This window comes from Psittacula echo, assembly GCF_963264785.1.
Source record: "Psittacula echo genome assembly, chromosome: 2".
In the NCBI taxonomy this organism is placed as follows: Eukaryota; Metazoa; Chordata; class Aves; order Psittaciformes; family Psittacidae; genus Psittacula; species Psittacula echo.
The window spans coordinates 84,907,635-84,930,833 of NC_137737.1; the positions used below are offsets into that span (position 1 = coordinate 84,907,635).

The 23,199-nt window shown below is 40.6% G+C and overlaps 1 protein-coding gene across 1 annotated transcript in view; it reads left to right on the forward strand.

Annotated features, from left to right (window-relative positions):
- Positions 1–23,199, forward strand: part of CTNND2 (catenin delta 2) — a gene marked incomplete at both ends in the record, with an annotated part of 536,439 nt that overhangs the window by 451,620 nt on the left and 61,620 nt on the right. Inside the window, one exon of the mRNA XM_080639304.1 lies at positions 11,771–11,921. Within this exon, the coding sequence (XP_080495430.1) occupies positions 11,771–11,921 (151 nt within the window). The remainder of the gene's footprint in view (positions 1–11,770; positions 11,922–23,199) is intronic.

Below are 23,199 nucleotides of genomic sequence, written 5' to 3' on the forward strand. Positions count from 1 at the left end.
GGATATTTACTCTTGTCCTATTGCTTCTTACCTGAGAGAAGAGACCAACACCCACCTCACTACAACTTCCTTTCAGGTAGCTGTAGGGAGTGATAAGGTCTCCCTTGAGCCTCCTTTTCTCCAGGCTAAACAACCCCAGTTCCCTCAGCCACTCTTCATATGACTTGCTGTCTAGACCTTTTACCAGCATCATTGCCCTTCTTTAGATGCGCTCCAGCACCTCAATGTCATTCTTGTAGTGAGGGCCCAGAACTGAACACAGTATTTGAGGTGCAGGGGATAATCATTTCCCTGGTCCTGCTGGCCACACTACTTGTAATACAAACCAGGATGCTGTTGGTCTTCTTGGCTGCCTGAGCACGCTGCTGGCTCACACTTGGACAACTGTTGACCAACACCCACAGGTCCTTTTCCACTAAGCAGCTTTCCACCCACTCTTCCCAAGCCTTTAGCATTCAATGGGATTGTCCTGTACATGCCATGTGATAGAATCATAGAATTATGAAATCATAGAATAGTTAGGGTTGGAAAGGACCTTAAGATCATCTAGTTCCAACCCCCCTGCCATGGGCAGGGACACCTCACACTAAACCATGCCACCCAAGGCTCTGTCCAACCTAGCCTTGAACACTGCCAGGGATGGAGCATTCACAACCTCCCTGGGCAACCCATTCCAGTGCCTCACCACCCTCTCAGTAAAGAATTTCTTCCTTATAGCCAATCTAAACTTCCCCTGTTTAAGTTTGAACCGCTACCCCTTGTCCTATCACTACAGTCCCCAGTGAAGAGTCCCTCCCCAGCATCCTTGTAGGCTCTCTTCAGATACTGGAAGGCTGCTATGAGGTCTCCACGCAGCCTTCTCTTCTCCAGGCTCAACAGCCCCAACTTTCTCAGCCTGTCTTCATACGGGAGGTGCTCCACTCCCCTGATCATCCTCGTGGCCCTCCTCTGCACTTGTTCCAACAGTTCCATGTCCTTTTTATGTTGAGGACACCAGAACTGCACACAATACTCCAAGTGAGGTCTCACGAGAGCAGAGTAGAGGGGCAGGATCATCTCCTTCGACCTGCTGGTCACGCTCCTTTTGATGCAGCCCAGGATACAGTTGGCTTTCTGGGCTGCGAGCGCACACTGAAGCCGGCTCATGTTCATTTTCTCATCGACCAACACCCCCAAGTCCTTCTCCGCAGGGCTGCTCTGAATCTCTTCTTTGCCCAACCTGTAGCCGTGCCTGGGATTGCTCCGACCCAGGTGTAGGACTTTGCACTTCTCATGGTTAAACTTCATCAGGTTGGCATCAGCCCACCTCACAAGCGTGTCGAGGTCCCTCTGGATGGCATCCCTTCCCTCCAGTGTATCAACCAAACCACACAGCTTGGTGTCATCGGCAAACTTGCTGAGGGCGCACTCAATCCCACTGTTCATGTCACTGACAAAGATGTTGAACAAGACCGGTCCCAACACCGATCCCTGAGGGACACAACTCATTACTGGTCTCCAGCTGGACTTTGAGCCACTGACCACAGCTCTTTGCGTGTGGCCATCCAGCCAGTTCTTTATCCACCGAGTGGTCCACCCATCAAATTGATGTCTCTCCAATTTAGAGACAAGGACGTTGTGTGGGACAGTGTCGAACGCTTTGCACAGGTCCAAGTAGATGACATCAACTGCTCTACCCCTGTCCATCAATTCCGTAGCCCCATCCTAGAAGGCCACCAAATTGGTCAGGCAGGATTTCCCCTTAGTGAAGCCATGCTGGCTGTCACCAAGCACCTCCTTGTTTTTCATGTGCCTTAGCATTCAAGATGATCTGTTCCATAAATTTCCCTGGCACTGAGGTCAGGCTGACAGGCCTGTAGTTCCACAGATCTTCCTTCCTGACCTTTTTGTAGATTGGTGTCACATTTGCTCACCTCCAGTCAACTGGGACCTCCCTGGTTAGCCACGACTACTGATAAATGGTTGAAAGTGGCTTGGTGAGCACTTCCACTAGCTCCCTCCGTATCTTTGGGTGGTTCCTATCCTGCCCTGTAGACTTGTGTGTGTCTGAGTAGTGTAGGAGGTCTCTCACCATTTCCCTTGGATTATGGGGCTTCATTTTGCTCCCCATCTCTCTCTTCCAGCTTGAGTGGCTGGGTACCCAGAGAACAACTAGTATTACTATTAAAGGCAAAGAAGACATTAGGTACCTCAACCTTTTCCCCATCGTTTTTCAGTCTGATTTACTCCATATGCAATAAAGGATCAGGATTCTCCTCAGGCCTCTTTTTGTTGCTAGTGTATTTATAACATCATTTTCGATTTCAGAAACTAAAGACTCCAGAAGTCCAAGGTAGCAGTTCCGCTGAGCCCCCTGCTTACTTCTGCTTGGGCTCCTTAACATCAGGAGCAAGTGGTGTTCTAATTAAGTCTGCAGTTGCATGAGCTTGTAGCATTCCTTGGCTAGTTCTTTCTAGCTCCTTTCCATTCACTTCCATGTTTGATCAGACTCAGCAGGAAATGATAAGGCTCTTTGGTTAGACAACTGAATGTCCCTGACTTTGATCCCGAGCAGGTGCAATACCCATGTGAATGGTCTTTATGCTTGATCTCTTGAGATAGTTAGATGCAATCTTGGTCTTTGTTCCTTAGGCTAGCAACTAGATTTATTTTCTTAATCCTACCATAAAGAAATCTGACTCTTGTCAGAGTAAGAGCTCCAATAAGTAGATTATTAGATAAGGAAACTGAAAGCGTTAAATGGATTGATTCAGTCACAAGGTCACTGCGTCTGCTTCAAAGAGTAGCATGAAAAGAGTTTCAAGCTCCTCACCATCCAGACACTTGGAGGTAATGTGTAATTATTGTCTAAAGCAGCAGATATCTAGGTTATCAATCTTCCTTTTATCAGGCAAAGACATACTGTGGGTTCCTTGGCAGACTTTTCTGATTATTCTAGTTATTTACATATTAACCCTTCAGAGTTTCATTGGGCTGTTCCAAGAGAAAGTTTTTTGGATTACAGTGAAAAGGCTTATACTCATTTTCTCCTAAAGTATTATCTTTATGAATCCTTATATTATAGGGTGGAGAAGACTCTCTTATAACACACCACATAATAAAGGCAAACTTCTTGAATAACCAATGCTTTAGTCTGTCAGGAACTCTTGCCTGGGTGGATTCCCCCCTGTAGATGTGGCAGCATCAGTTAATACAGAGAAACATATTGGCTCCATGGAAAGGGAGACAAGATTCAAGGGACAGGAAATATTCAAGAAGCAAGACCTGCTGCCGCAAACACCTGTATAACAGACGTCATGGAATCAGCTTGGACATTGGTTTGTAGAATTGGGAGTACAGTAGTTCATGGTGAATTCATGCTCAAAGAAATCCCTTACTATACTCAGTTTGCTTCCCATGAGATGTGTTACTTTCGTCTTAAAGCCTTTCTTTCATAATGATACTAGGTACAGTGTTTGTAAAACTCATAGTAATGGCTCTCAGATCATTCTGAATACACCATACATACTTGTACTGCAGAACCAAGAATGATGAGGTGCAAGGATAGTTCCATCTGACCTTTACATTCCTAAAACATTTAAGATATCTTTTGTTAACACCATTTTAGTTTTCTCACTGTATGTCTTTACCCACCAGATTTTTACATTTCTCTTTAAGCTTGACTGAGGTCGTGATGGAAGAGGACAGAAACCAGTTGATACTTTTCTTGTGTCCCAACACAAAGATGTAGAGAACATACTCGTGGCTTACAGGATGGGATCATTTCTGAGAACTAAACACTGCCATCAGGGAGCAGAAAGTCCCTGGGAGTCTCTTCAGAAACTGCAAAAAAATAATCAGGATTTCAGACCCTTGCTTTCTGTCAGGTGACTTGTGTGATTTCTCAGGGATCCCAGTGGAGTTATTTGAGTAAAGCAGAGCTGTGATTTTGTAAGCAGAGTGTAAAATATTTTCTTTTTTTCCTTATGTATGTATTACTACATTGAGTGTGATCAGGCAAAGAGGAATATTGATCTCTGATTATTCATTGATCCTTATTATTCAACATGCAGTTCTCTTCCATGGTCTATAGTTCCACTCCTGTTAGCAGACAGCCCCTTTCTAAGCCTCTTCTAGCAAATTCTGAGTCTCTCTAATCTTCCTGGTTCTGTTGATAATGTAGTTTGTTTTGTCATACTTGCTGCCCTGATTTGGCTTTCACTTTGTAGTTTATGTCTCAGGAATTCCCTTTAGTATTCGATATTTTAATAGTCTTTGAGTGATAGTGTTGAACTGTACTAATGCAATGCAAATTCAAGTCAAAACTGAGGTACGTGATCATGAAATATTCTGAAGGTACCCCAATAACACTGATATCAATGGCAGGAAAGTGAATCCATTAAAAATATCAAGTGTATACAGTTGCTGTTATTCCTTGGCATGGAGGGAGAGGTCAGTTTATTTTGGTGGATTTTTTTCTTTTCCATTTTGTGCTGAACATTGCTTCAATTTTAAGTTTGGTCTCTTATTGTGGGGATTTATAGAGAATAAAGAAAGCCACAAGAAACACTAAAAGGAGCTAAGTACCTAAATGCTTTTCTTTTTCTTCTAAAAAAAAAAAAAAAATTACATTTTATTTAGATTCATTACTCTTTTGTTGAGTGTCAGCCTAATGTAATCTTAATCCCCAGAAGCATTCAGCTCTGGAAATGGTACTTTATAATAATAACTGTGACAAACTAAAAAATAATTTCCTGGTTTACTATATTTTTCTACTTAATTATTATGAGAAAGATAAAAAGGAAACTGCTAATGAAAGTGGTCATATAGATGCACTATGTGCCTTCAAAGTGATATATAGTAGTTATGCCCCCCAAATTCAATTATCTGTAAAGGGTATTCATGCACAGATTGTGGCTTCTGTGCTTGTCTCTGATAATTTAGCCACAATCTGATGCAACAATAATGGGTTTATTTTAATTTTTTGGCTCCTTGTTCCCTCTAAAGTGTTTGCTGTTCCCATAGGAGCCCTTTCGCTTTACAAAGTGAACAGCTATTTGATCGCTGACACTGCCACTGATTTGTGGAGTAACGGGATGATTAAGTATATTGGCAGAGTGCCTCATTTACCTACTGACAGGCAACAAACCCTTTGTCTTTTTTTTTATGATCTTTCATCTCTTCTCTTTTATACATCACTGAGCTCATATTAGCAATTGACCGGCAATGTGGAAATGCAGGCGCGTTTCACAATGGCTTTAGGCAAACAAAAGGATCATCAGGATACACAAGAGTGAATAGATTTTTCCATTCTCTGTGAGAATATAATACTCATTTTGAGGCATCTCAATTTGAGCATTCCTGAAATCTGCACAACACAGCATAATTGCTTGCGGAGATTTGTCCTAATTGGCAGCTTAAGGAAAGAGACACAGACAGTTCTTACCGCTTTCCACATGGAAAGTTCTCCAGAGACTGTTGAAACAATTAATAGACATTTCTGTCTTTCTGCCTAAGGTGCATGACTTGAAAACCCAGATGAAATGATAGCAAATCACACATTGAGCAGTCTGAACTCTTCCCAAAGTGGATGACATCCTTTGGAAAAAGAGACTTTGGGGGGAGAGGAATACACAGGGGACAGGAGAGGTTTTGTACATGCTTTTCTCTGTTTCTTCCATTGTTTTATGTGTGTGTGTGCATATGTGCGTCTGTAAAACATTATATCTGTATTCTTCCCCTATGAAAACTTTGGAGCGTGTTTTTTCCTATTGTGATCAAATTAATTGGTTCATTACAAATGCTGAAGGCTGCATTTCATTTATTCAGTAAGAAGGTTTATATTTCTTCTTTTTTTTCATACTGAGTTATTTCAGTGTTTCTCCTAGAATGTCTTCTACTCTCCCTAGGGTTTAAAAAAATTTCTTCATTTGTTTCTTTTAAACTTTTGTTTTGGAATGGATGATGAAAACGTTACAACCCAAGAATTCTGTTGTAAACCTGGGTTTCATAAAACAAGTACTTGTGTTTTCCCTTGATAGCTGCCTAAAAATTTCAAAGCAAAACCTTTTACTAGGCTTAATATGGACGTTTTTATCATATAGTGAATAGCCTATAGGATCATTTTAAATTCTCTCAGATATTGAATAGACACAAATAATTTTAAAAAAAGGCAAAAAAAAAACCCCAAAACACCCCAGCTGATTCCTCATTTGATTTGTATTGGAGGCACTTCCGCATCTTTCAGTATACTGTCTGCTAGCTTGAACTTTCACCTCAACCAGACAGGCTCACTCTTTTCGCAAGATAGTCTCAGTGCTAACCATGAACTTGCTCCAGCAGTCACCTTGTAATCTCAGCAGACACAGCAAAGGCTGTGTCTACTCTGGGAGAGGTGTAGAGAATACAGCAGTGGGAGGTTTTCAGTGCAAAGAGAGCTATTGCTTTGGGTACTTCCAGCTGCAGGCGAGCGTGTGTTTAACTGGCAGGTAAACATATGTTTATTACAGCAGGAAGCTTAGAAATATTACTTAGGTGTTTTCATAGCATCCTTTATGTTTACTATCCCATTAAGATCAAGGTATAAAAAGCAATTTTTCAGCAGATACTTCCTGTTAAACTCACTGACGCTTAAGATGTGTTTTAGTTTATTTATCTGATGATCATCTTATACACTGGCTCTAGAGAAGACTGGAAGGGAGAGCATAGAATAAGGTCAATCAAGAATCCTGCTACCACTTCTCTGACCTAAGAGCCATTTGCTTTGCTGCAGAAAATGATGGCATATTTACATTGTAGACATAGTACATTACTGTGCTCAGTGATTTCAAGAACCCCATGTCCCATTTACCTGACTTGAAGGCTTATTGTAACTGTTACCACTTTCATCTACAGCAAAGTCCAGGCAGTTGGCTTTTGTTATGCATGTTTACTACAGAGGAGAAATAATAAAATCACAGAATCACAGAATCCCGAGGGTTGTAAGGGACCTCAAAAGATTATCTAGTCCAACCCCTGTCGCGGAAATGGACTCAGTTGGAGATCAGTGTGATCAGACAAAGCCATTTATTCTAGAAAACTAACTCTTCATATACTATTTCTTCAAGTTGTTTTCACTAACTTGGCACATTGTGATTGGATACATATCTGTGAGGCCCTTAACAACTAGCATATAATTGGTTAAGCACAGGTGTGAGAACCTGACCTTCCAAGTTTTCCAACAGTCCTCAATTTAGCAACTCAGTAAATTCCAGCTCCTTATCTTGCTGGGATTCTCACTCCCAGTGCCTCGCTCCCATCCTCCTTCACCTTTTGTTGTTCCTTGGTTCATGTCGAACTCCACGTAGGCACTTGCTGATCTGGGCACATAGCCGTTCTTTGCTAGAAAATCATCCACAAACCCCCCTGCAAGAGCAGGGTAACCCAGAGTACATCACCAGTACAAGCCCCAGCTGGGCCTTGAATATCTCCAATGTAGGAGACTCCACAACCCCCCTGGGCAACCTGTTCCAGTGCTCTGTCACTCTCACAGTAAAGAAGTTTTTTCCTGATGTTCACATGGAACCTCTTATGCTCCAGTTTACACCCATTACCCCTTGTCCTATCACTGGACGTCACTGAGAAAAGCCTAGCTCCATCATCCTGACACTCACCCTTTACCAAATATTTGTAAACATTGATGAGGTCACCCCTCAGTCTCTTCTTCTCCAAGCTAAAGAGACCCAGCTCCCTCAGCCTCTCCTCATAAGGGAGATGCTCCACTCCCTTAATCATCTTAGTTGCCCTGCGCTGGACTCTCTCCAGCAGGTCCCTGTCCTTCTTGAACTGAGGGTCCCAGAACTGGACACAATATTCCAGATGCGGCCTCACCAAGGCAGAGTAGAGGGGGAGGAGAACCTCTCTTGACCTACTAACCACACCCTTTCTAATGCACCCTAGGATGCCATTGGCCTTCTTGGCCACAAGGGCACATTGCTGGCTCATGGTCATCCTCCTATCCACCAGGACCCCCAGGTCCCTTTCCCTTTCACTACTTTCCAGCAGGTCAACCCCCAACCTGTACTGGTACATGGGGTTGTTCCTGCCAGATGCAAGACTCTACACTTGCCCTTGTTGAATTTCATCAAGTTATTCCCTGCCCAACTCTCCAGCCTGTCCAGGTCTCGTTGAATGGCAGCACAGCCTTCTGGTGTGTCAGCCACTCCTCCCAGTTTAGTGTCATCCGCAAACTTGCTGAGGGTACATTCAGTTCCCTCATCCAGGTCGTTGATGAAAATATTAAACAGCACTGGTTCCAGCACTGACCCCTGAGGGACTCCACTAGTCACAGACCTCCAGCTAGATTCTGCCCCATTGACTACAACTCTCTGCCTTCTTCCTTTCAACCAGTTCTTGATCCACCTCACTACCTGATCATCAAGCCCACACTTCCTTAGCTTATCTATGAGGATGCTGTGGGAGACAGTATCAAATGCCTTACTCAAATCAAGAAAAACTACGTCTACCGCTCTACCATCATCCATCCACCTAGTTACTTCCTCATAGAAGGCTATAAGGTTGGTCAAACATGACTTCCCCTTGGTAAAACCATGTTGGCTACTCTTAATGACCCCCTCATCCTTGATATGTCTAGAGATGGTGTCAAGAATAAGTTGTTCATCACCTTTCCAGGGATGGAGGTAAGGCTGACCGGTCTATAATTACTGGGGTCCTCCTTCTTGCCCTTCTTATAGACTGGCGTTACATTTGCCATCCTCCAATCCTCAGGCACCTCTCCTGTTTCCCACGACTTACCAAAGATGATGGAGAGTGGCCTAGCAATGACCTCCGCCAGCTCCCTCAGCACCCGTGGGTGTATTCCAGCCGGACCCATCGATTTATAGATGTCCAGATTGCTTAACTGATCCCTAACCCAATCCTCATCTACCAAAGCAAACTCCTCCTTTATCCTGACTCCTTCTGGGGCTATAGGAATCTGGGGCCCCCAGGGAGAATCTGCAGGAGTAAAGACAGAGGCAAAGAAGGCATTCAGCGCCTCTGCCTTCTTTATATCCTCTGTCTCCAGGGCACCCACCTTGTTCAGCAGTGGGCCTATATTGCCTCTTGTGTTAGTTTTATCCGCTAGGTATTTGAAGAAGCCCTTTCTGTTGTCCTTAACCTGACTTGCAAGATTAAGTTCCAAGGAGGCCTTAGCTGTCCTAATTGCCTCCCTACATCCTCTAACAACTGTCCTATATTCCTCTCAAGTGGGCAGCCCCTCCTTCCATAATCCATAGATTCTGTTTTTCCACATGAGTTTGCCCAGCAGTTCCTTGTTTAACCATGCTGGTCTCCTGGCTCCCTTACTTTATTTCCTACCCATTGGGACGCTCTGATCCTGAGCTTGGAAGAAGTGGTCCTTGAATGCTGACCAACTATCTTGAGCCCCTTTACCACCTAGTACCCTTTCCCATGAGACTTCCCTTAGGAATTGATTGAAGAGGCCAAAGTTGGCCCTTCGGAAGTCCAGAATTGTGGCCTTGCTAGGTATTCTATTCCTCCCACACAGGATCCTAAACTCCACCATCTCATGGTCACTGCAGCCAAGATTGCCATTGACCATCATCACTTCAACCAGACCCTCCCTGTTGGTGAGCACTAGATCCAGCAGCGCTCCTCTCCTAGTTGGTTTGTCCACCATTTGCATTAAGAAGTTATCATCAATGCACTGGAAGAACCTCCTAGACTGTGAATGATTGACTGTGTGAGTCTTCCAGCAAATATTGGGGTAGTTAAAATCCCCCATGAGGACCAAGGCATGTAGTTGCGAGGCTGCTTTCAGTTGCCTGTAGAAAGCCTCATCAACTCCTTCGTCCTGATCAGGAGGTCTATTAATAGACCCCCACAACTGTGTCACCTGTACCAGCCTGTCCCTTAATTCGTACCCACAGACTTTCCACTTGCCCCTCATCTGCCCGTGGACAGAACTCACTACATTCTAGTCGCTCTCTCACATAAAGGGCAACTTCACCACCTTGCTTTGCTGACCTGTCTCCTAAAAAGGAAATAGCCATCCATGACCACATTCCAGTCATGATAATATTTTTAAAATTCTGGTTTCTTTGCCTTTTTCCCAATTTCCCCTGAATGATGTCACCTGGAATGAATTTCCACTCCAGATATTGCAACATCACAGCCCTTGTCTCTCTCCTCTTTATCATAAAATATATTCAGGTTTCTGCTATTCAGGGCACCCGTCTATAGTATAAACAGATGCTAGTGTCTGAAGTGAGCACTTCATGGTAAGTAGAGGCCATATGCAGAGGCTAAGCATGGTCTGCTGACAGTGAATATGTTTACCTTTCTGCAATGCTTTATTTCATGGCATTAGTTTTTCCTGTTTCTGTTTATGGATGAATGCTATTGTGATGTAACTTCTCTAAGGTGTGATCTAACTGTTCTTTAAGGAAGGTTTGTCAAAAGAGAAGGGTCTTTATGATCGGAAAATTCTAAGGTCTATTCTATATCTGAAACATTTCAAAGAACTTTGTCTTCACCTGGTATGATAGCATTGCATAGCAATGAAAGAAGGGAGAAGCTCTGCTTCAATAAATTCTTTTCAGCTGTTAGTACAAGGAGCTTGAATGTGAACTTTCCAAAAATTGCAGAGAAGAGTTTGGGATGTGGAAAGGAATATATACCTAGTAGATGGCCTGTTTTGAAGTGGGCTGTGCTGGGAAGGCATGCATATCCTGCAGGTGTCCAAATATCTCAACTTTGGCAATACCCATAGGTTTTAGGATCCCAAAGTCACAGTTTTGGTCTTGTTTAGACTTTTTCCAATTTCAGGAGCTCACAGTAGAATGAAAAAGAGGTAGTATAGTTAATCTTTCATCCCTTCAAGTGCTGGGACCCCAGGTTGTGCAGCATTGGATGGACCTCCTAGACACGGCACACTGCACAGACCTCATCCATGGAGAGGTTCACTGGTGTGATAGTCTTTAGAGCTCTTAGACCATTTTCTTAGAAGTAAACTCTGCTCCTCATTTTTACTGTCAAGCAAGAAGGATGTTCACATGAGAACATGGTACTTCACTTTGACATGCAGACAGGGGCATGCCAGTAGTGTCATGATCAGCTGCCAAGTGGGAGATGCCTATAGGCTTCTCCAGTACCATCCAGCCACTGGGTTTATCCTGCAACCGCATAGTACATGCACCATGACACAGCACAAGCCTGCGCCTACCTCAGGTCAGCTCTTACATGAATTTCTTAACTGCTTAGTGTACAGTAGTCTTCTGGTTGGGATCACAGCAGATGCCCAGACTGGACACATGGTTGTCCTTATTTTAGCTTTTGAACAAGTTGACAATCACAAGAGAAATTGTAACAACATTTTCATGGTTTCAGAACAGTTCTTATGGTAGTAACAAATATTCAGACCTCTTGAGTCAGTTTCATAAGACATATTTTGTAATACAAATGTTGTTGGTTTATGAATGAACAAGCTGTTGCATAGGAAATGCTGATGCAGAGCAAGTTGACTGCAGACTTGGGCTGTAAAAATGTTACCAGGTGTGCGAGGAGTACAGTCAATTCATCATTTAATTTCTCTGCCACCATAAAAAATAAATGCGTATTTCCAAATCAGGTGGTTGCCTAGCATCATAAATGCAATTATTTCCTCTCTTCTGTGTTGGCATTCACATGCTTCCTTGACCCCTTACTTTATATCTGTTACAAACTCAGATGCCTTGGTTTCTTTAGCAGATTCCTCTTTTTCTTCTTCACACTCTCCCATGTGTCTTTTCAGTGGTCAGTGTACATCCGTGCTGCTGTCCGCAAAGAAAAAGGATTACCAATCCTGGTGGAGCTGCTCCGAATAGACAATGACCGGGTGGTATGCGCAGTTGCTACAGCTTTACGAAACATGGCCTTAGATGTCAGAAATAAGGAGCTAATAGGTATGTTATTTCCAAACAATTTATATATTTTGTGGGTTTGGTGGGGTTTATTCCAGTTTACAGCAGAATGAGCTCAATGAAAATAATTATTCTCACATTTCTGGCATGGTTTCTTTAATTCTTTCTCTAATGTGTCACATTCAGGTTTTATGCAACAGCTTAGTGCTATATTGCAAGGAATTGTTAAATTAATTAAACAACATGCCGTGTTTCACGATCTGTCATGCTGTAATCTCCAGAAGAAAAGCAATAGCTTTGTTCTGCTTTAGCACTTCATTCCTAGGCTGGCAGTAGCACTTGCATCCTCCAGATCAAGGATCTAAGCAGAACAGCCATTCCTTATGCTCAGATTATCTATGGCAGGTGATTTGGGGGTCACAAAGTGACAGATCATAAAGATTTTGAAATGGTTCCAGGATTTTACAGGGCATATTACTAGTTCTAGCAGGAGAACTGTGAGATGCTTGATTCACAAACACATATGCAATTAAAAGGAAGAGGACAATAATTTACATAAATCATTGTTGCCCCTGAATTCTGATGGTATGGTAAGCACACATCTTGGCGTTTGTTGGAGGAAGGGGGTTATTTATTTTGCTTAGGGTTTTGGTGGTGTTTTTAACTGACATTCATCCAAGCACTGTTACCCTTTGAACTTTTATGTTCATTTTCTGTCTATGAAAAGCAATCACTTTCTTCATTTTGAACTCTTTCACCAGTCATGACGAAATGATTTCTACTTCTTTTGTATGTTAAGAGCATATTTTTTATTCATGTTTACTAACTTCTTTATTTGTACCATTACAGCATGTGCTTTTAATTACAGAATTCCACAAATAGATACTTTGATCATAATGTTTTATTATTTGTATCCATTACTATCTCAGGGTTAGTGCTTCATCATTACATCAATGCTCTGCAAGTTGTTAAAACAAAGCAATCACTCCTCACATATTGCACGAACTAAAGAGACTTCACTAGCAAAATGTTGTAAAGCAAATAGAGATAGAGGTTGCTGAATAGTGTAAACCTGCTGTGATTGTCCAGGGATTGAACTCAATACTGATGCTTTACGTGCAAGACCAGCCTGCTTGTTCAGCTTCTACTTGTGTTCTAGTTGATAAGTTTGGCATGAAATTAGATTTGTTCTATGTATTGTGTTCAGCTTTCAGGAAGCAGGTTGCTGCATGTGTGTTCTTAGAGGGGGTTTTCTGTTCGTTTTCTGGGAATTTTTAAGTAGAAATTACTCTGAAGCAAGTATATCAGGAAATCTGATCAGGATTAATAACAGACCTTTTCTTTTTCTGTCATGATCCTACCCCCACATTCAGTCTACAGCATGTCATAATCTGTATTATTTAACATCTCATTCCATTATTTGTGGGACTTCCTCTACAGGGTTCACAAACCATATTCATACTGAGTTATCTTATGTAATCTCTTATCCCTACTTATTGACATCACAAAAAATCTTTGCAGTTGAATTTAGAGAGTATGAGCATGGTTTATAATGCCATGCATTAGACTATGGTAGCCTTTTCTATGCTCTGATTATTATGGTTTTTTGAAAGTTTTATTTCCTTCCCAAATCTGCAGATTTCCTGTAGGAAAGTAAGGTTATCTTGTGACATCAAGCTGTCTTAATGTGCCATTCAAAATACTGGGTAAATTATGGTTAATAAACTTGGACAACCTCAATTTTCTAATATTTTATTAATTCTTGAAGAATATGTGATAAAAACAAAGATGAATTTTAGAAGGTGTGAAAAGTCTATTGAAAATAATTACCTGTTAAAAGTATTTATGTAGCAAACTTGTAATGGCTGTACAGTGCTGCTCAGGTTTATTTGTGGTGTGATTCTGGGGAATCGTACTTCATAACTGCAAGACAAATCTGCTGCAATTTAAAAAAAGTCCAAACATGCCAATATGGCAGAGAAGTTATGACTATAATTCCTGAACCATTTCAGCTGTGATCATTATATGTTCTTTTCTTTGGCTTTCATCACTGAACTTCAAAGGAATAGTCATGACAATCATTATTGCTCTTGTTCCTGAATATTTTTTGGCAAATAGGGCATATTGTATAGCTGATTTTCAGAATGCTAAACACCTAGAGTGGTCAAGAATTTCAGCTTATGTTGTAGGTAGTCCATTTTTGTGAATACTGCAGTTTGACATATGCTATGATGTTAGTAATAAGCTGTTGTTATGGAAAGGAGGACTCAGAAGGGTCCTCTTCAGGTTAGTCTCTCAAGTGTCCTTCTGCTTAAGCAGAATTGACATCCTCTTTGCAGTTTTTGTTTGTGTATCAAATTCTAGTGTTGACAAACTCTAGTTCACAAATCAGAATTTCCCCCTTAAGGTAACCTTTTTGAAAGGTGAATTTTCCAATTGTATATATAATAGAATTCCATAAGTTAAATTGAGTTGATTGGGTTTTTTAATGCAGCTATAAACCTTTCTTTTCAGTTGTGCTATGGTTCCATTCTGGCTGACAAATTCTTACTGAAATGTGCCAGAGAATGAAGTATTTCTTTCTGCTGCTGCTAAGCAGCCCATAAATCAGAGTTGAGGCATCTGGCAAATATGTCATAAAGCTTGCTAAAATCCAGAGTCACCTGTAGTGAACTACAAGGCAAACAGAAAACCCTTTTTCTAAATGGCCAGAAGTTTCTTTCAAGAGTTCATTGAATTGACCAATCTGTTTTGTTTTTCACACAGATTTATTTCTTTTTTCTCCTTCTCCATCACTTTTGAATTGTACCATGTGTCTCTAGGCCAAGACAGCAGGCATATTCATCTTTCTCCATCCCAAAATTAAACTGTACTGAGACAAAGACATGGTAAAACTGGCCTGTTTAGTACTGGCACTAGATAATCCAGCGCCTGGGTTTCCCTCATTGGGTGTACTGCCCAGATGCATTCCTGGTCACAGTCAGATGACACTGATTTACACATGCCTTTCAGGACCCTTGTATGCATGAAATAGTACCCACTCTATGTTTCTTCCACAGAGTGCACCCCATGGGAAAGTTCATTGGCTTTTCTCTCTCCTGGTAGCGTCACAGCTGAGGGAAATGGTGCTGTGGGTCTTGAAAGGACCCAGTACTGATATTGCCCATTTTGTTGTTTGGTTTCAGCAGTCTAGGCTGCTGCATTCCTGTGTCCCTTTGGTATCCCAGCGTCTTCCTGCTTCTTTCGAATACTCTGTAAGCATTTTGGAAGGCTTCTCCTTCCTCGAATCAGGTTCTGTCTCTGCTAAGCTTCTCCACAGGGCCATTATCCTCTACACCCCGCCTCACTAGATGCCTCTGAGTTGGCCAGAAAATCAGATTTTTTTTGCTTCTGATCATTCATTTAGATAGAAGAAAATCACTTTTGTCCCACAGGTCCTCCAAGAGCTTTGTTGACGACTTCTGTGCAGTCAGGTCAAGCCCATATGCCTTCCTTCTTATCTCTCTCAAAAAAAAAAATAAAGAAAGGGGGGAGGAGGGAGAAGTAGCATAACAAAACCACCCTTCTGTGTCCCTCAGCACAATACAGGTGCCTTAATCTGAGGGTATGGCATTTTACTCCCTCCCCAGGAATGTCATTTTTAATCTGCAGATCTGCTGCTTCTGGCAGTGCCCTTTCAGGATGTCAGTCAGGCCAGCACCTCGTGCCAGATCTGTTCCACCATCTTCCATAGTGAGTACACCTACAAACTTTATTCTCTAAAGACACATTTTGTTGGAATAGGGTCCAAAAATTGCTAACTTAGAATAAGGGGTTTTTTCTTTAGCAGAAACTTGGGCAGCTGGGCAGGGCAGAAAAGCTTAAAAATAAATTCATCTCCTTTAAGCAGCATCTTTGCAGGATGAATTGTTTCCTTGTAGTGTGCTCCAGCAACCCTCAGTTGCTTTCTGATTCAGATACTTTCCACACAGTCCTCTGGGCTTCTAGGAAGCTTTCTGTGGATCATCTGAACATGCACTGCAGACCCGTGTTTCTCTTTTTCCTCCCTAGAATCTTCCAGCCAGCACCAGTGCAGCAGCCTCCCTTCTTGCTATTCCCATTCCCCATTCTACATGTGAGAAGGCTTTCTGAACCAAGCTTCCCCATTCAGTTGTGGGGAACAAGCCAGTTTCATATTTCTTTAATCTGAAACACAAGCAGCAGTTTTCCTCTACTGCCATCCACGACCTCTTTAACCAAAAATACTACGAAATACACAGTTAATTGAAAACTATCTGACTTGTTATTTTACCTACACAAGCAGGTACAGACTGTCTCTGTTAGTGAAATTTTTAAAGGATGAATCTCTGTCCCCAAACTTTGTATTTGCATTGTTCTTGTATATGCATGGCATTTACCGTTGATTTTCAGTGACAATTATTGTGGCATATTAAAGTGCAGAAGGTGGTCTTTCAGAAGGGTTAAGCTGATATTTCAAACTGCCCCAAGTGGGAAGTTTGTCACTATTCATGTGCAGCAAAATATGTACAATACAGGATTTGCCCTCTTGAAGTACAATTTGGAGCTTGTATTAGGATTGCATTTCAGACAGTTTAGTGATAGGTCCACAGGGTATGGACTTTGGAATAAGTGCAGAGCTGGAGGTAAAATGTGTAAAATTTCAGTGCATGGTTTTGAGCTTCAGGACTTTCTATCAGTTTTCTCTTATCCTCACAGTGGTTTCTAATGCCATTCTGGGTCAATGTTGATTGAGAGAATATTCTGCTAGTAATTCAAGAGCACCATTCTTTCTCTTGGCCTTTTGGCCTGTATTTTTGTAGTTAAATGTAACATGATTTTAGAAACTGGAAGTGTTTTGATCACTCATCCTTGAAAATAAAAGGAGGACAATTCCACATAAAGGCTTTTGTTGACTTCTTGTCCTGTGTTGGAAGATGCGTCCTTATGCATCTCTTCCCTTAAAATGTGTGGAGAACACGTTTCTGTTCAGGGCTCTAGACACTAGGGAATTTCATGGGGTAAATTGAAGTGTCCCAATATATAAGGCATCTTTTTGGGGCTATTGCTGTACAAGCATGATTCAGATGAGTGGTGTTAGTGGTACAATTTCTGCTGCCTTCACAAGATTTTGAATCAAGTCCTGAAACAGGGCCTGTAGTAGGGGTCATTTGTTAATAATTGTTCCTGAGTTGCTGTCTACAAGGTGTCAGTACTGCATTATTCTCAATTCGCTACTGATCTGTTGATAATATCAGTTATAAGATATACACAGAATGCAAGGATAACATATCAGTTACATTGTTAATGTGTTTTGGAACCTCCTTAATCTTGCTAGGTGTCTGAAAGTTCATAATCCAATGTAAGATACCTGTATTAGACTCCCTTACAGGTGACTGAAAGAGACTCCCAGAAAGCGATTTATTTTATCTAACGAGATATAATGGATCTTCCCCTGTATTACTGTCTCATCATTGCTGAATGATGAAAAAATTCTAGGGAATGTGTAAATTGCCACTGAGTGTACGCCTTGCCAGCTCATGAGCAATGTGGATCTATTTGGGTGCCTGAAACAACCGGTGTTTGTTTCAGAGTTTTATTGCTAAACTTGAGAAAGTTTGACTGAAATATATATAAGGAGTTCACAACCCTAATGAACTGTTATACTCGCAGAATAATTCAGGTTGGAAGGAATCTCAGGAGGTCATCTTGCCTGGCCTTCTGCTCAAATCAGGGTCATGTATGTTATTTCAAAGTGTGATATTGATTCACATTTAGAAAGATTTTCTTTCAGCTGCTAGGCTGAAAACACATCAGAAACAAGTATTTGCAGTCTCACAGCACAATGTGACTCTTCTGGTGCAGAAATAACTATGTGTGGTTCTCTTATCTTAGAACATGGCCATGTTTTAAGACCGTAACTTTGTTTCAGTATTAGTAATAAATCCAAGTGAAGACATTGTTCAGTTTTGTAGTTACAAGAACAGCAGCTGTAAGAAATTCGAAGTCCTAGTAATGTACGTTGATAGAGAATACGGGGGTGGGTTGAGAGATGATTAAATCAAGTATGCAACTTTCGTCCCACTTAAGGGTGTCTGCATGCAGTTTTCTCTCCTTTTTAAGTGTGAGCACTTCTGAATTTCCCACACATATATCTGCAAGGATCTGAGACAGAGAGCTGGATTTTTTGATTGAATTTTTAATTGACTTATAAAGTATCTTAGTCACTGAAATGTAGAATTGACATAAATTTACAATGCACAAGGTGCCAGAAATCATTAATCAGGAATCATAGACATTTGTTCATAAGAAGGTGAAGACAGAATGTATGTTCAATCTGTGTCATTTTTTATTGCGCTTCGTTTGTTGTGTTTAATAGTGGAGCTGTGCTAAACCTGTACTGCAGTGAGCAGATACGTGAATAAAAACAGGCTGTCATGAAGAAGTTGATTTAGGAAATGGAAAATATGGTCATGCATTAAGAGTTGGTGCTCCTTACTCTGTATCATAGAATCATAGAATAGTCAGGGTTGGAAAGGACGTTAAGATCATCTAGTTCCAACCCCCCTGCCATGGGCAAGGATGCCTCACCCTATACCGTGAAGAGAAAAATGTTAGTTAAGGTGGTAAATGCATAATTAAACTTCGATGGTTTGTAACACCTATATGGCAAAATCCAGACTTCCTGGTTTCTAGTGCTGTGTACATAAGTTAGCTGAGAATTTAAACTAATAGAAGTTTAAATGATAAATATTCTTTTCATTACAGTGTAAAAGCCTGTGTCAAGGATATTTGACTTTTCATGTGCCTTCAGCCACTTATGCATTGCCTTTTGCTCAAGATTATCTCAAAACATACTGGTGTCAAGCAGACCTGTTAGTTATGGAGGTTAGGAATGGTTTTCTTCCTCAGTCATTTCTTATTAAATAACATTCTCAAGCAAAGAGATCTAAGGGGAAAACAGGGTTGGTAAAACTGAATTCTCTTTTAAAATCAAAGTCAAGAGCAAGTATTTTCAAAATTTGATTAAGTCTTACATCTGAATGTCCCTATTGCCTAAGTATGGCTGCCTGGATTTGGAGGGATTTTTCTCTACTGTTAACAATCTGAAGAAATGGTCTTTCACCTAAGAAGGTAGCCTTCTGTTGTGGACAGTAGAGAGAAAACGATTGTTCATCTCACTTACCTCTGTCACCTAAAGGCTTGGATTTTATGGTGTGTGAGAATCTAGAGAAGTAGCCAGAGACTCTATGGCTAAATTCTGGGTGACTGAAGGTAAGCAAGTAGTATCCCATGAGAATTTGTTCTGATAATGCAGAACAAGTACTGCCCTGCTCCCATTTAATTAGCTTAGTAGATTTTCCAAGGGCAATTAGTGAAAAAGCACAGTTTTTCAGTCACTCAAAACAACGGAAATAACTGTATACAGGCTCAGCTCAAAGACAGTGAATAACACCACTTTCACACATCTGTTTTTCACAAGTCAAAGAATCCCACAGCATTTCGTTCCATAAAATAAGATCAAGGTTCCTCACAAATACTAACCACAACCCAGCCCTATATCAGCTATTCCTCGTAGTAGAATAACCTGTGAGGAAACGCTTGGAAAATGCTTGTGTTTCTGTTTTAAATGCCAGTTTCAAGAGAATCATCTTCAGTATTGAACCATGACAGCTTATGTAGATGATAGCTGTAATTTTAAATTATGCCATATAATGGTTTAAAGTTTATAAACCTTAAAGTCTTTATTATAGGTTTTATAAGTTTGTATTCACAGTCATTATTACTTCAAATTCAGTTCTGAGTGCAAGTCATAAAAGTTGCAAAATCTTGTGGAGGTGGCCCAGGAAAGCCTAGATTCAGTGTGAGTGCCAAAACCAACACCACCAAAAAACAACAAGCAGCCAACAGATGTGCCTTTTCACTTCATTGGTGCACATTTCACACATACAAAGTGCCCCAACCTGCACGGTGCTTTTAATTTCAGATATAAAATTTAAGATAAAAAGTTTAGTTCTGTTCTGCACAAGGTAGAAAGCAATTACACTGTAACTGTATCCACTTTTCTCACTCCTAAGATTGACATTTCAAACAATTCAATATTAATTTGCATCTCTGTTTCTCAGTATGTTCATGCTGAGAAGTGCTACTTATCTTTTGAAGATTTGGAGTTCTAAACTAAAACGCGTATAATTCAGTCATATATTCCATAAAACATACAAAGGTAGAAATGCAAATGTCTCAAAACAACAAAGTAATTTTAAAAGTACTTTTAAATCCATGAGGAATTATCCTAAATCGACAAAGTGGTTTTGAAAATCCAAATTTTGTGACAGCCTTATATTAACAAATAAGTGTATCAGAACAGATATTTCCAGCCTGTTCTGTTAGAGGCTTCAATTTATGGAACTGAGCTAGTTTTCTCCTATGTAAGATGGAAAGTAACCTTTTCTCCTGAAATCTTTATCAACTTAAGTGATTTTCAAATTATAGTAATTACATATATGAAATTTCTTACTAAAAGCACTGTTCTTTGAAGAAACTAAAACTCCTGTTCATGACACAAGAGTAGGACATGGCAGGTGAATTGGCACTTCATAGAGAAAAGCAACATCCTTTTCTTCTTGCATGTAAAGACCCTGAGAATGGGGCTGGGGCAGTCTATGGCAAGTCTAGGCAAGTCTAACCTCTTGCAGAGGATGTTGGAGGTGGAGCTGAGAAATGGAAGAATGTGTGTGGTTAACTTTATGCTATCTATAGATTGCTTCTAGTCATCTTAATAGTAATTTTCTCTGTGCATGTACATCCTTGCACTCTCTAAATTGGTGCAGTTGTTCTTGCAAAATCTCACACAATCTTAGTTCCTGAGTTAGGTGCTCACAGAGTGCCCTTTACCCACATGTGGCTTTTCAGGCAGACTTCTGTTTCAGTGTCCCCAGATTCATCTTCTGCATGTTTCAGAGTGTTGGCTGCTTAAAAAAAGAGAATATTAGGGACAAAAGCTAAACACCCTTCACAAAGGTGACAGAAAATTCAGGTTTCAGAGATGTAAAAGATTGCTATGCCCCTGCACGGGAGGACTATGCTGCCATGGATTTGTTGAGCCTTGAGAAGAGAAGACCTACAGGAGACCTTACACCATCTTCCAGTACTTGAAGCGTGGCTACAAAGAAGATGCAGACTCCGTTTTTACAAGGAGTCACATGGAAAAGAGGAGGGGTGACAGGCACAAGTTACTCCTGAGGAGATTCTGATTGAACTCAAGAGAAAAACTTTTCACAATGAGAACAATCAGGCATGGGAATAATCTCCCTAGGGAAGTGGTGGGTTCCTCAACACTTGTAAGATTTGGCTGGGCAGGGTGCTGGGCCATTTAGTCTAGGTCATGCTTTGCCAAGAAAGATTGGATCTGATGATCCGTGAGGTTTCTTCCAACCTGGTATTCTGTGATTCTGTGATGTAGCTAACACAGAACTAAAATACCTGTGGATATGCAGCACAGATATTTGTCACCATCCAGTAAATGAATATTTGCACCGTAAAATGTCTCATTTTCTCAGGATAAAAATATGACAAAGGTAAAAGATACCAGTGTCAGTGTTCAAAGAATGTAATATTAGGAAACAGTATGGTTGTCTGGATTCTTACAACTGGCATTCTAACTATATCTCACATAAGTTAAGTTGAATTTAGTTTTTCTTTCCAGTCCTGGCCATTAGGTGCTTATGCAACATTGCTGGTTGCTAGCAGTTTCCCCAGTATACACGGAAGGTGATTGCATTTCTTTGTTGGGTTATACACGTTCTGTGCTAAAATGCAGGTTATGCTAGTGTTAGTTTAGTCTTAACAGTTATGAAAGGGGAACTCAGTCTCGTACATGTTGGTTTCTACATGGCATCTTTAGATGACTCCGTTTTCTTACAGAATAGTTGTTCTTCATGAAGTACTTTGATGTAGGATTTGCTTGCTTATAAGAACGAAGTCACACATGCTAATTGTTTCCATCATTTATTATTGGGTTTAGTATTAAAGGCTCTTGTTTAAGATAACATTATTAAAACTTCAAATATCCTTTTGATTACAGAAAGCAGAATAATGGTCTTCTGTTGCAGTCTTTGCAAATGAATTCTTGCATTTCCTCATGAATGTTGCATCTTTATGGGCATGTAGTATCTCCAAGAAGGCACTGTCCAGGACGGGCTGGAAGCACTGTCACTATATGTTAGCCTTCTGGGGTTCTTTTGGATACTAGCTGATGAATCAGTTTGCACCCCTATTTAACAAGCAGTTTTTTAAAAATCCAAATCTGCTGTTTCATGCTTATAACTGCTGTGATTGAATAGCAGTAGTTTTATAATATGCAGTTATGAAATATTAAAAGGGTAACAAATTCTCATCATCTGAGATAAGTGAGGAAATAATCAATTTGCCAAGGGGCCTTATTATCATAATTCCATAAGGTAAGACTGTGATTCTGGTACTTAATATCTCAATGGGCTCAATTAAACAAAAATAAAGAAATGTAGTTTTCCTCCCAAGGAAAGACTAGAGAACCCTTAGAATCAGCTTCAAAGACCCATTGATCTCTCCATGGCATCTCTATGAAATTATTTGAAATCTGGTATTACTGATACAATCTTTAGTATTATTATGGTTTTCATTTTTCTTTTGCTTCCTCTTGTGGCTGCGTTATGCAAGGAAGAGATTGTGCAAACTTGAAAAAGATACAATGACTGCCCCCTAGAGTAAGCAATTTTATGTATGTATAATGCATAATACTTTATAATGATAGATTAGACTTCAGGACTTGATCTAAGCACTTACATGCATTACTGCTTAAACCCATGCTTTTAGTGTGGAAATGTAATGTGTAGTGCAAATGGAAAGATCAGATTAAGACGAAAGAATACAGTACTTTATTAAAGCTTGCAGTTGAAAGATTTTTTTTAGGCCTTTTTTTTTTTTTTAAAGAAACTTGGTAATTGAATATCTTAGATGCAATCACTCCTATATTCCAGACCAAAGATTTTGAACAAACCTAATCAGAGAACTACCTCCAAAGAGATAATTTTGAGAACTGGGGAGCCCTACCCTACAGAAAGAAATGGAAATCTACCTTGTTGCTGGTGCATTATAAATCCTGATGAATGTGCAAGGAAGGAATCACCAATAAAATTCAGAAGTTACTTTGTGGGAAGTCTTAACTGTTAAGTAATTGCTAACAGCCTGGGATGCATATACTATGAAATTCATGTGGGTACTAAATGATCCTGTGCCAATTTACCTCCTTCTAGTTCATGGTAAGCCTAAAAAGTTAGCTGAG